Consider the following 13,657-nt stretch of genomic DNA (forward strand, 5'->3'; position numbering starts at 1 on the left):
CAAAGAGTGAGAGTTTGACTTCTTCTTTGCCGATTTGGATGCCTTTTATTTCTTTTTGTTGTCCGATTGCTGTGGCTGTCATATTCTTTTTTAAAAGATTTTATTTATTTATTTGACAGAGAGAGACACAGCGAGATAGGGAACACAAACTGGGAGTGGGAGAGAGAGCCCAGTGTGGGGCTCGATCTCAGGACCCCAGGATCATGACCTGAGCCAGAGGCAGACTCTTAATGACTGAGCCACCCAGGCACCCCATGTCATATTTTAATAAATATTAGTCTTTACAATTTGTTTTAAAAGTGATGCTTAGTCATTTTACCAATATTAGAAAAGAGTTAAGTATTTAAGAAAGAAGAACTACAAATTACCTACGGGTCAGCCAAAATGCTGTGTGTTTTTTGTACCTTTTCTGTGTGTGGGTGTGCTCTTTAGTCTAACAATACATTCTATACATTCTATATGATAACCTATTTTCTTGATAACTTATGGGAAGATGTTCATAATATATTAATTTTCAAATCACATACAGTAATTGCATAATATTTCATTGAGTGCATTAGCAAAATCTGATCTTCTACTGGGTGTATTTTTCTCTTTCATAAATTAGGCTGCATGAATTTCCTTGAGATCTGTGTGTATCTGTAATTATTTCCCAGGGATAACTTAATTATAGAAGTTGAATTGCTAGATCAAATTACTGTGGGCATTAAGGTTTTTTGATAATTGTTACTAAATTATTTTCTAGAAGGTTTACCAATTTTCATTTTTAAACATATAATAATGATATTACTTTGGTATATATTTCAAGATCACAGATTTTAAATAGGTCACTGGTAACAAATATGGTCACCTCTTAAAGCTATTTGATTTATTAAAGCAAGACTTATTTTCCCCTAAGTGATTTAAACTTTGTAATATGATACAGACCATGGTTCTTGACCAAGATCAATCTGTGGAGCTTTAAAAAAATATTGTTGCTTGGCCCTGTTCCATATTTGCTGAATCAGAACCTTTGGGGAGGGGCCGTGCATCTGTATTGTATTAAAAGACCATGCTCAATCTAACTTACGCTTACATTATTCTATTCCGGGTGTAGCTCTGTTTCTCGTGAAATAAGGTTGCAAGAAAGTGTTGTCACCAATGGAAGGGTCTTATTTGAGCACAAATCCATGTCTGAGAGAAGGACTGGTTTAGTGTTGGGCGGACAAGTTGTCTGTTTTATCATTTTTGTGGGGTTTCATAGTACAACAAAATGGTGTTGTGGTGAAACTATTGGCTTAATTTTACACATATTTTGCAGGTCTGCAAAAGATGATTTTACATCTATTATTGGGAAATGTCAAGGTAAGAGTTTCCAAAATATTGAAAAAATGAAAATTTCAAATTTAGAACAGTTAACAGTATTCCTTAAATGTCAGAGTAGATACTAAATATTAATGACTGTTGTGACTCTATTAAACTAATTTTAAAACTTCTTAACTGATTTCTCTTACTGCCTTAAATGTTTTGCTTTGTCCATTTTGGACATTTTAAAGAGATTTGCAATTGCCTGGGTGGCTCAGTCGGTTAAGCGTCTGCCTTCGGCTCAGGTCATGATCCCAGGGTCCTGCGACCTAGCCCCGCAACGGGCTCCCTGCTCTGAGGGAAGCCTGCTTCTCCCTCTGCCCCTCCCCCTGCTCGTCACGCTCTCTCTCTCCCTCTCTCTTTCAAATAAATAAAATATTTTAAATAAAAGTCTATGCCAGTTTGGGGATAAAGTATTTGTCTGTAGTCTTTTTTTTCCCCTAATGTAATCTCTCCACTCATTGTGGGGCTTGAGCTCCTGACCCCGAGATGGAGTCACATACTCTACTGACTGAGCCAGCCAGGCGCCTCTAGGCTTTTATTTTGAATTCAATGCAAAAAAAAAATATAAATATATATAAGTCAAGAGTTGATTAGATACAAACTAGTAAAAAAAAATCTGGGATTTGATCATTCTTCTGCTGATGTATTCAGCACAAATTACTATCATTTATGTATATGAACCATTTTGCAGTGTACTAGGGATATGACTGAGCAAAAAGGCACGGTCCCCTACCTCTTGAGGTATATAGACACTCAAAATATAATTACTAACTTTGACAAATCTGATGAAGGAAAAATACAGAGCAGAGTGAGCATTTAACCAGGGCTGTGAGATGAGATTGTTGAGAAAAAATGACTTTGGAAAGCAGCCTAAGGGATGAGTAGAAGTTAGGAGAAGCTGGGGGCGTGTTTCTGTCTTCAGGAGCAGGTATGAAAAGGCAGAGGGAACCTTACAGGAAGAAAATAATTAGGAGGGTGCTATTAGGTAAACGCAACTATTCTCTGTGTTTTAGTCAGGGACCTGCAGTTCCATCTGTCTGACCATGGGTCAGTTTAACAGTGTCATAGTTGTAGGAGTCCTAACGATGGTAATCATGGTTGTTGTGATGATGACAAACATTTATAGTGACCTTACTGTGTGCCAGACACTGTATTTAGGGCCTTATATGCATTTTTCTCATTTAATTGGAAGAACATAGTATACGTATTTTATCTCCAGGTGGCATTAGGGTAAGATGATAAATCCTTGACAGTGAAAGAGCGAGGAGAAATTTTGTTTTTCGATAATTCTGAAATCTACAAAATGATGGTAATACAGAGGATTTCTCCCAGCTTCCCTGTGGCAATGCTGGTCTTAAACTCCTTGTCAGATGTGCCATTAGTGAATGGCTCAGGGCGAGTTTCCTTCTCATCTTTCTCATTTTTGGCCATCCACATATGCTCAGAAAAATAAAGATCAGATGTTTGAAAGATGTTTTCAGTTTTCTTATGAATGGTGATATTCTTTTTTTTTTTTATTGTGTTATGTTAATCACCGTACATTACATCATTAGTTTTTGATGTAGAGTTCCATGATTCATTGTTTGCTTATAACACCCAGTGCTCCATGCAGTACGTGCCCTCCTTAATACCCATCACCAGGCTAATCCATCCCCCCCCCGAGAATCCTCAGTTTGTTTCTCAGAGTCCATAGTCTCATGGTTCGTCTCCCACTCTGATTTCCCCCCTTCATTTTTCCCTTCCTACTATCTTCTCTTTTTTTTTTTTCTTTAAACATATAATGTATTATTTGTTTCAGAGGTACAGGTCTGTGATTCATCAGTCTTACACAATTCACAGCGCTCACCATAGCACATACCCTCCCCAGTGTCTATCACCCAGCCACCCTATCCCTCCCACCCCACCCCACCCTCCAGCAACCCTCAGTTTGTTTCCTGAGATTAAGAATTCCTCATATCAGTGAGGTCATATGATACATGTCTTTCTCTGATTGACTTATTTCACTCAGCATAATACCTTTGTTTGATAAATATTAAGCTGCTGCTGTGTGCCAGGCACTCTGCTAGGCGCTGTGTATAAAATGAGGAGTAAGCTGTAGGCGACATTGACTGAAGGGTTTGCAGTCTGTCAGGGAAGAGAGAAATACTTCATTGCAGCGGTACTGACACAATGGGGAAGCATCGCTTTTGCTTAACTCAAGCCCTGGGAACCTGTGAAAATGTCTCTCGCCCATCACAGCCCTAGCTCAGGCTTTTAACATTTTCACTAAGTTTTATTTATTTGTTTATTTATTTTTTACAACTGTTTCCTGACCAGGTTTTCTTCTCTTTGCCTCTCACTTCACACTGCTTGCCAAATTGATCACTGTTAAATGGGAATTCCATCCAGTTTCCCTTCAGATCTGGCTCCCTGCTTTCTAGAAATGTGACCTTGGACAGGTTACCTTACTGAGACTCAAGTACCTGTAATGACATAGTGTTACAGACTGAGTTTTGGAAAAAAATAATAAGCGCTAGTATATGTAAAGCTCTTAGGATAATGTCTGACACATACTAAGTACTTAGGAGACCTTAAGCTTTTATTATCACCACCACTACTAGTCCTGTTATTCTGCCTAGAATCTTTCAGTTGTTCCCCATTGACTGTAGAATATTCCTTTTTTCTGACCTTTCAGTCAGTCTGTCCCTTAAGATCCCCCTGCCATACAGCCTGTGTTCTAGTACAAAGCAGCTTGCGCTTTTCTAGCCCCATCATGCTTTTCATGCCTTGGTACAGATAGTTCCTTTTGCCTAGAGGCTCCACTTTTATATTTAATTAATGAGTCTTACATATTTTAGTTCAGGCATCCGCTCTCTTGGGAAACCTTCCCTTCCTGCCCGCTTCCTCATCATTTGTACATCTTTCTTAATGTTTTCCTAGGACTTATTTGTACATGTATCACTACACTCAGGCTAATTGACTTTTTTCCCCCTTAGTTGTTGATGTGCTTATCTGATTCCCCATTAGACTGTAAATTCTTGGAAGGCAGGGCTCCCATCTTACTCAACTTTTTTTGTTCCTGATGCCCAGCGTGCTGTCTCACATAGTAGGCACACAATTCTTGATCCTATCAAGTTTTTATGAGTTTATGTATGACTATGTATGTATAACTCCTGTGAGTTAATTTTAGAAATTCATGACTGTATGTATATTTATAATTTGTATATACACATATAAAAATTATGGATAATTGTCATGATATTCATGGTTTTTATTCCCTATGCACACAAATGTGTATACATACCACAAAGCATAGATAAGGGGCTCTATTTGCTTAGTATCCTGTTGAGAATACTAGAAGAGTAGTGTTTGTGCAAGCTCTAGCATTTTTGAATTTGCTTTCAATTATCTCCTCACCAGTGCTTACTAAAGTAGACCAGACCTGGCTTACGTAATGTGTAAGGATCAAGAAGTTCCCAGAAGAATAATTTAGGATGGATATTCAATTACCTATTTCCCAGTGCTGTGCTTCTGTTGGGTGAAGGCTTGGGGAGCCTGCGGTGAGCTGCTGAGAAGCATGTTCGGAACGTTGGAGTGATTCAGACATGCAAGGGCCCTTTTGAGTTGTGACTTTAGACACTCACTCTTAGCCAGTATATAAACTGAGAAATCTGCAAGTTAACATGAAAATGGGAAGCTTAATCTTCTGTATTTCACACAAATTATTTGTTAGAGGTTTTAGTGTGTACAGTTAATGTGGCAGCATGGATGGGATAATAATGCTTTGAGAACTAATGTTTTATTTTGTTGGCTTCCAATTGTGTGCATTTATGACCTTAATGCTGCATTAATGGCTTCTTTCCATTTCATATAATTTGAGGTAATGATCATTTGCTTATTATCTGACTCATCTTTATGGGAATAACTCTCATATGCCAAATATTTCCTGCGTATGCTTGAAGAAAAGGAGCCAGATTGTTGTTAATGCATTTTTGAAACTATATATTGCAGAGTCTGCAAACTAAAATAGGAACTATTTAGTTCCACTTTGATATTTTTCAATTATTGCTTTATAAAGTATATATGCCATTTGAGAATGTTTTAAATAGGATTGCATCTTGTTTTGGCTCTGTTTGCCAGGCCATAAATATTAGCCTTCTCTTTCTGCCTTGAATAGTGACCTAAATAATAGCATATGGAATTAGAAGTTTAGATTATTTATTTATTTATTTTTAGAGCTGTACTATGTTGAGATTTTTCTCATATTTCTGATTTTGAGATCCCATAAGCCAGAGCTTCCAGTGCTAAGGAGCAGCTTGCTTATTGTAATTTTGCTGAGATCCCATCAGCCCACTGGTGGCCTGGTGGGCCCCATGACAACCCAAGCCGAGATACTGTTTTTTGCATTTTTGTATTTCTAAAATTGGCTTGATATTTTGTAGTTTCTATCATATTTTTATTGAGATTCTCTATCTATTCCTTATGTTTATGTTTTCCTTTGAATTCCAAATATGCTTTAATAGTTGTTTTGAAGCCCTTGTCTGCCTATTCCTTAATTTGTATATTTCTGGGTCGGTTGGTTGAGTTTTCCCATGTTTATGGATATTTTCCTGCCTCATATGTCTAACACTTTATTTTTTAATTTTATTTTTAAAATTTGTGATCAATTGATTTTATTTTTAAAAATTATTTAAATTTAATTGCATTAACATGTACCATATTATTAGTTACCAGGGTAGAATTTAGTGATTTATCAGTTGCATATAACACCCAGTGCTCTTAATTAATTTATTTTTTATTTAAAAAAAATTTTTAAGTAGGCTACATGCCCAATGTGGAAGCCAGCACGGGGCTTGAACTCATGACCCTGAGATCAAGACCTGAGCTGAGATCCAGACTCAAACACTTAACTGGCTAAGCCACCTAGGCGCCCCTTATTTTTTATTTTTTTACTATTTTATTTTTTTCTGACACTTTAAATTGTATGCTCAACATTATGGAGTTATTAAGTTCTGTTATCTTCCCCTGATTATTGAGTTTTGTTCTGGGTTGTGGTTCCATTTTTTTGTGGGTCAGCTTAATCTTTTAAGGCTTGTTTTTAAGTGTTAGAGGATATGGTTTAGAATAGCTTTTACTTTGGGGTTAGATTAGTCCTACTTTAAGGTGGGGTCTTTCTGGGATCTCTTATGAGAGCTCCAAGTGTTCATTGACATCTTTCCACTCCGACGGGGTGGAATTCTAACATTTCCAAATCCTCTCCAAGCTCAGGCAGTTGTTTTCCCCAATAGTCTTTCTGTTCTTGGCCCTGCAGAGAGACAGAGAGAGAGAGAGAGAGAGAGTGTGTGTGTGTGTGTGTGTGTGTGTGTGTGTGTGTGTGTGTTTTGAAGGCCCAGGGTTCATCTCTTAGATTTTTATACCTCCTTCTCTGCCTCACTTCCCTCTGGAATGCTGCCTTGCAGATTGTATTCAGCTTCGTAGCTCCAAACTCCATTCTTTATCTGCTGTGTTCATTGAGATTTGCACATGCTGTTGGAGGTCCCTTTTCATCCACCATGGTCCAGAAGGTGCCTACTGGCTGAAAGTAGCTTCTCCCAGTGACCATAGTCTTGCACTGCCTGTAGTATAATGCCTGAAAATAGTTATTTTGACCTATTTTTCTTTTAAAGTAGAAGATCTAATCTGAAACTAGTTACCCTGTTTTTTTTTTATGATAAAAGCAGTACATATGTGTAACAAATTCAAACAATACAGAAGTAGAAAAAGTAAAAATAAACTTTTTCAATTTGTATTTTTCATAAGAACTTATATTAATTTAATATAAAACCTTCTATGCTTATATAAACCTATATATACAGGGATTGACTTTTTTCTTTAACAAAACAAGATCATCTTGTATAGTTTGTTCTCTAGCTTCCTCTCCCTCTGACTGAACTGATGTCTTTCCCAGTCAGTATGTACAGATGCATTTCAGTCTTTTAAATGTAGCCACAGTATTCCATTGTAAGAATGTGAACCACATGTTTTTTATTCCCCTCTCGGTAGAAATTTAGGTTGTTTATAGTGGCTTGCTTTCTTCCTCTTTCTCTTACCCATCTTTGCCCCTACCCCCTCCCCCAGCACTGGAAAAGACATCCTGTTTGTCTCTGGGTTTAGTATTCAAAATAGCTACTACTATAATTCTTTCCAGAAAGTTACACCTATTTATACAACTATGAAAAAGGTATGATTGAAGCTGTTTCTTTTCTCCACTGTCAGCACCATATGTTACCTATTTAAAAAATATTTATTAGGTTCACAGGCAAAGGAAAAAAAAAGCATATTTTTAGTTATTAGGTAGAGCATATGTTAAGTGGCTATTTTTTTGTGAATTGTTAGATCATATCCTTTTGCCTATATTACTCTTAGATTACTTTTTCTTATTGGTATGATAGTATGAATGTCAACCCTCTGTCATATATGTTGCAAATATTTTCACCCAATCGATTTCCTTTTAAATTTGTTATGGTGGGTTTTTTTTTTTTTTTGGTCCACAGAACTTTTTTTTTTTGGTAACTGCATTTGTCACTTTTTTTTTTCCTGTATAATTTCAGGGTTTTTCTTCGTGGTGAGACCTTTCTCATTCCAGGATTGTAACATTTTTCTCATGTCTTTACCAACACTTTTATTTCAAACATTCAGATATTTAGCTTCTCAGCAAGTCTTTATAGCTTCACTAGTTTGCTCTTGCTCACTGGAAGAGATTGTTCATTCAACCCTTCATTTTGCAAATGAGGGAGCTGCACCTCCGTGATCTCCCCAAGGTCGTGCCCCTTCATTTTATGGCAGCACTGAGAATAGAACCCAGTGTTCCTTGCTTCTTAATCTTTCCCCCATTTCTCTTTCCAGTCGGGGTGGGTGAACACTGGAGTAGCGTGTCCTCCGTCAGCTCTTGAGTGCCTGTTACTACCACTAGAGGGCTAGGCCCTGGGGATGCAGTTCTGAACAGAATGGGCCTAGCACCTGGCATTTTGGAATTTATAGTTCATTGAATAGACGATAAAAAGTAGACAAACACATGCATAATTGTTTGGGAGAAGAGATGTGAAGGATGTGAAATCGTTGGATAGTGGAGAATAATAGGGCCTTGAGGCTGCTTAGGCAGGATGGTCAGAGAACGCATCCGGTGAAAGTGATACGTATCACTGAGAGATTTGAGAAATTGAAAAACTTTTGAAAAAATTGAGAACTGAAAGATGAAAAGGAGCCAGGAAAGGGCTCAGGGAAAGGGGCTCCAGGCTGAGAAAACAGCACAGACAAAAGTGCAAGGTGGGAAAGAACTTGGCAACCGGGCGGGTTGAAGGGGCCACAGCGGGTGCAGGATGTGAGTTAGAAGAAACGGTTTCACTGTGAACATGGCAGGTGTCAGATTGCAGGCTTGGTTTACCAGCAGCCATTCTGAATACTTCCCAGACAACCCCATTGACACTTGCTTTGTAAAAATCTGGACTGTTCATTCCTCTCCAAAACCACACAGTCAGCTGGAAAATTGTGGGGATAAAAACCTTTTTTTTTTTTTAACATTATTAGGTGAAATCTTATTTTGTGATGAAAACATGTCTTTATCTGGGTCAAAACACATGCTGAATTTTCTGGAGCTACTGGCTATCACTAGAAGTAATAGTAAAAACAAATCCTTTTCAGATGAAATTTATTTTAGATAAAGAATGTGGTACATAAATCTGTTTATCCTATCAAAATGAGATAAGAGGAAAAAACCTATTATCACAGGTAAAACAGTAATAGTGGAAAAATGTTTCTGTGTTTCTTTAGCGCGTGAATATTTTTCAGGGCATTAAATTATCCCCCCTGGTGTTTGTGTAGCATCTGTGTAGGCAGGTCTTGTATTCCTGTGCTGTTTATCATTTTGTGCTTTGTTTACTTCAAGTTTGATTTTTATTTAAGCTTTATAAAGATAGGGAACTGATCTTTTCCCTCATTTCCATTAAAAAATTTTTTTTCTAGAACGTGTGTAGTATTTTGTTCGTCTTTAGTATATCCACTGGACCCTCCTGTGTTCAAGGGCCCCTCTTGGATTTTTTTTTTTTTTCTGTATGCTTTTTCCCTGTCGATAAATCATCAAAGAAACTCCTTGATGGCTGGCATACTTTTCTCCTATACAGAACATCTATTATGTGTATTACACAGATAAGAGGGAAGTCTGAATTCTATAGTAGCTCTTCTAGGTGGAGAGAACAGTTATGTAATTCACCTTTAATTTGTAGTCCTTGAGGGATGGTAAACTCTTACCATTACCTTGTCCTGTTAGTATAGATTTTCCTGAAAGAGTTAGTCTTCACTCATTAGTGAACTCTTCACTCATCAGTGAAACACTAATCACCTTCCGTTCCAGTTTCTAGGATGGCAGTGTTGAATAGAACACTGTCTGTGGATTTCATGGAGCTCAGAGACTTGTGGGGGAAATAGTCCTGTAAACAACATAAAGTGATGTGATAAATGCTGTGGAAGAGTTTTGTACTGGATATTTGGGCACAGAGAGAAGAGCAGTCAGTTTTGAAGAGTGCCAAGGAAGGAGGAGGGAATCGTTTGTTACCTCAGGTGGTTGTAACAAAAGCGAACCCTTTGAGGAGTACTGAAGAAGAACATTCTAGGCAGAGGCAGCAATGTGGATCAAAGACAGACTCTCGAGTATGCATGGTTTTCTCATTTGCCACGTGGCTCTGTTGTTGGTGGCTTATTAGCTTTGTGGTGGAGGAAGTGGTGGGAGGCAACCCTGGAAGGCTGTGATGGGGCCCTTTGTAAGGGCCTTGCAGGATGTGATCTGTTGCTCTTTTTAGAAAGATCTCTTCGGAGAGTATTGAGGAAGGATTGGGGGAAAAACTGAAGGGAGGAGACCAATTAGGAGGCCGGTGAGAGAGGCTCAGCAAGAGATGGTGAAGCCTGAATGGGGTATTCTATTAGTAGGGGAAGAGAGAGAAGCCCATGACTCTCAGAAACCTTCTGAGGCAGTCCTGAGGCTCAGTCCAAACTCGGACTGAGAGGCAGTGTGTGGTAGTGAGCTGCTCACTGTTTGGGAATGCAGGACACATAGGTTCTGGGTTTTCTTTGCTCTCGACTCTCGATGTCACCTTGTCAGTCCCTTAATCATTTGGAATCCCTGCTGGTAAAGGGAGGGCACTGGTTCCACCGGTCTCTTCAGTTCTGGGATTCTAATGAGGGGACACTGAAGCGAGCAAAACCTCAAAAACCTTGAACAAATCTAACAGAGTTTAGAGTTTCACAGTCCCTTTTTTGCAGCTGATAGCCTTTCTTTTCATTATTGTACTGAAAAATTCAGAGCAGAAAAAAGGTATTGGATTATTAAGGTTGATTATTAAAATATTATAATTGTGGGACTGATTAGGGATAGTTCTTGATTCACCTAATACATATGTTGATGTGAGATATGTGTGTGTATATATATCTCTCCAATACTGTGTCTGTATAACCCTGCGTCGTATTTCCTTGTTACCTATATTTGATGTATTTAAAAGATCTCCATTGAAATTTTCATTTTTTTGCTGTTAGAGGAGCTGAACTCATTGGATTGGAAATTATTTTATGCCCATTCTCTATGCTTTTGATCTGTCTTAATTTCATAAGTATTTTGAGGTGTACTGTTCTGAGCCTTTGCCGGACCAGGGTCTGCTCAGCATTCGATAGACCACTGGTGTCAGTAATCTTTGCTTCTTAAGTAAGTGGGGCAGAGTTTGCTGTGGTTTATATTTCCCACTCTTACTTGGAGTGGCTTTCTGGAAAGTGTTCTTTTCTATTGAACTGAAGCGTTAGAAATCCTTGGGAGAGGATGTAACATAGTTGAATAATTAGTTTAGTTGCATTAACTGTAAATGTTAACTATCTGTATGACACATTGTTAAAAGCACTTCTTTTGTTTTCATTCTAGTTCCAAAAGACCCGAAACCCCAGTGGAGACGTGTAGCATGGAGTTATGATTGTACCCTGCTGGCCTATGCTGAAAGTACAGGAACCGTGAGGGTGTTTGATCTCATGGGAAGTGAACTCTTTGTTATTACCCCGGTACGTGCCTAACCTTAAACTGATTACATAAAAGGCATTCAAAAAAATATGTGAAAGTACTTGAGTGACCGAATGTGAGGAGAGGGGAAATAGACCTATAAATCTGAATAAGTTGTGAACTTAAGATGTTCAGAATCTAGTAGATATCTGTACGTGAAATATTTTTTCTTTGTATTTTGTAATGCAGTATTCAGCGGTAATCCACCATTATGGAAACATGGTGGTAAGTAAATACTGAACAGAGGTACAGAGAAATGTTAGAAAGTTCCATTGAGGGAAAGTAGTCACTGGACTGTCACAATAGGAACAGCTTCCTGAGGAAGGGGATAGAAATTGAAAGGGAGAGTGGAGAAAAAATTAATCGTGGTAATAACTTTTATTTGTGTAGTGCTTTATACTTAATTAATGAGTTTGATATATATTCTTAGTTGATATTCACAACAACCCTTTGAATAGATTGGCCAGATATTATCCACATTTTACAGTTTAGAAAACTGAAATTGAGAGGCAGTTGAATGACTTTTCCCATGGCAATCCAGTTAATTAAGTGTTTCAGGAATCCAGTGCTTTTTACTTTGTATCCTTCTTCTTTGAATGAACACGATACAGAGGCAGGTAGAACAACAGTGCTAACTCTTGCTGCATTTTAGGATCAGCTGGGAAGCTTTGTAAAGAAAAGAAAAACAACAGAAAATTTACTTGATTGTCTAGGCTCAACCCATAGAAATTCTGATTTAATTGATTGGAGTGGGCTCTGGGCATTAGTATTGTTTACAAGTTTTCCAACTGATTTTTAATGAGAAGCTAGGGATAAGAACCGGTGATATAGAGAATGATTTTTGTTCAGAAATAATGACTGGAGAAACTTGAAAAAATGTGTTAGCCTCATATTATGGAAGTCCAGGGGAACCAAACTAACAAGTTTGGATCACTGTTTTCTAGACTAGCACTGTCTGATAGAAAAGTAATGTGAATTATATATATGATCACATTGTAATTTTAAATTTTCTAGTAGTTGCATTAAGAGTTAAACAGGTGAAATTTATTATATAATCTAGTATATCATAAATATTATTTCAATATGTAATCCATGTAAAGATTATTAATGAGATATTCTACTTTCTTTGGTACCAACTCTTTGAAATATCATGTTTATTTTTATATTTAGAGTCTGTCTCAATTAGGACTAGCCATATATCAAGTGTTCAGTAGCCACATGTGGCCACAGTATTTATTTTGTGGTTCTAGATAGTGAGGTGTAGTCATTCAGTGTGATAAACTTTATGTGTGCTTCCCAAGGTGCACATGCCTTCAGATCCTTAGCAACATAGCCTGATATTTAGTTCATGGGAAAAGGTTGACATTGAGTGAATGTTTTAAGTGTCTTTTCCTTTTAGTTGCTGATGGGGCAAATGGGAAGTAATTGAAGCTTTTTTTTTTAAGATTTATTTGAGAGAGAGAGAGCACACGCATGCAAGCATGGGGGGCTGCAGGGGGAGGGGCAGGGGGAGAGAGAAACACAAGCAGACCCCGCGCTGAGTGCAGAACCTGACTTGGGGCTGCTCAATCTCATAACCCTGAGATCAGACCTGAGCTGAAACTAAGAGTCAAATGCTCAGCCAACTGCGCCACCCAGGTGCCCCGAGGCTTTTTTTTTTAAAGCATTGGTTACTGCTGGCAATGAAAGTCAACATTTGGGACCTTATATCTGAGCTCTGTATCTTAGAATTCTTTGAGGCTAAATGGTGGCATTACTCTCCCTCCACCCCCCGCCCCCATACACACACATAGCAGAAGTACAGTCTCAACAGAAATTCATGTAACTAGGTGAATTTCTCTTCCAAAGAGGGTTGTGTGGTTGTAGCCTGTGTTGGGAGGGCGGGTCTAAAGTTGGGTTTCTGGTTCTAGGCACTCTGATTTGCATGATTCTTCAGTATATGGAGCAGTTCTCGGACTGTCTTAATGTGTACTTGGCAAGGCCAGTGCCTGTGATGTCTTCCAACCATACATGTGTTAACTTCTGGCTGGTATCTTTTGAGTGCCTTGATTTACCTCTCTTCCATAGGCATCCAGTTTAGCCGGTGATTTGAGCTATGCCATTGCTGGGTTGATATTTTTAGAATATAAAGCCAGCGCACAGTGGTCTGCAGAACTCCTGGTCATCAATTACCGAGGAGAACTGAAAAGTTACCTTGTAAGGTAAAAATACATTTTATTTGGGAGCTCCTATTTGAAATAATGTTTTTCTCTGGTTTAG

General features: G+C 38.2%; 1 protein-coding gene across 5 annotated transcripts in view; it reads left to right on the top strand.

Moving 5' to 3' along the window:
• Nucleotides 1-13,657, top strand: part of NBAS (NBAS subunit of NRZ tethering complex) — a 310,311-nt gene that overhangs the window by 12,290 nt on the left and 284,364 nt on the right. For all 5 annotated transcript variants that reach the window (XM_081797179.1, XM_081797175.1, XM_081797176.1 and 2 more), the window contains 3 exons: nucleotides 1,301-1,344; nucleotides 11,267-11,400; nucleotides 13,466-13,599. In XM_081797179.1, coding sequence (XP_081653305.1) covers nucleotides 1,301-1,344; nucleotides 11,267-11,400; nucleotides 13,466-13,599 — 312 coding nt within the window. The remainder of the gene's footprint in view (nucleotides 1-1,300; nucleotides 1,345-11,266; nucleotides 11,401-13,465; nucleotides 13,600-13,657) is intronic.

This window comes from Leptonychotes weddellii, chromosome 10, assembly GCF_054177405.1.
Source record: "Leptonychotes weddellii isolate Sample4059 chromosome 10, ASM5417740v2, whole genome shotgun sequence".
Taxonomy (NCBI): Eukaryota; Metazoa; Chordata; class Mammalia; order Carnivora; family Phocidae; genus Leptonychotes; species Leptonychotes weddellii.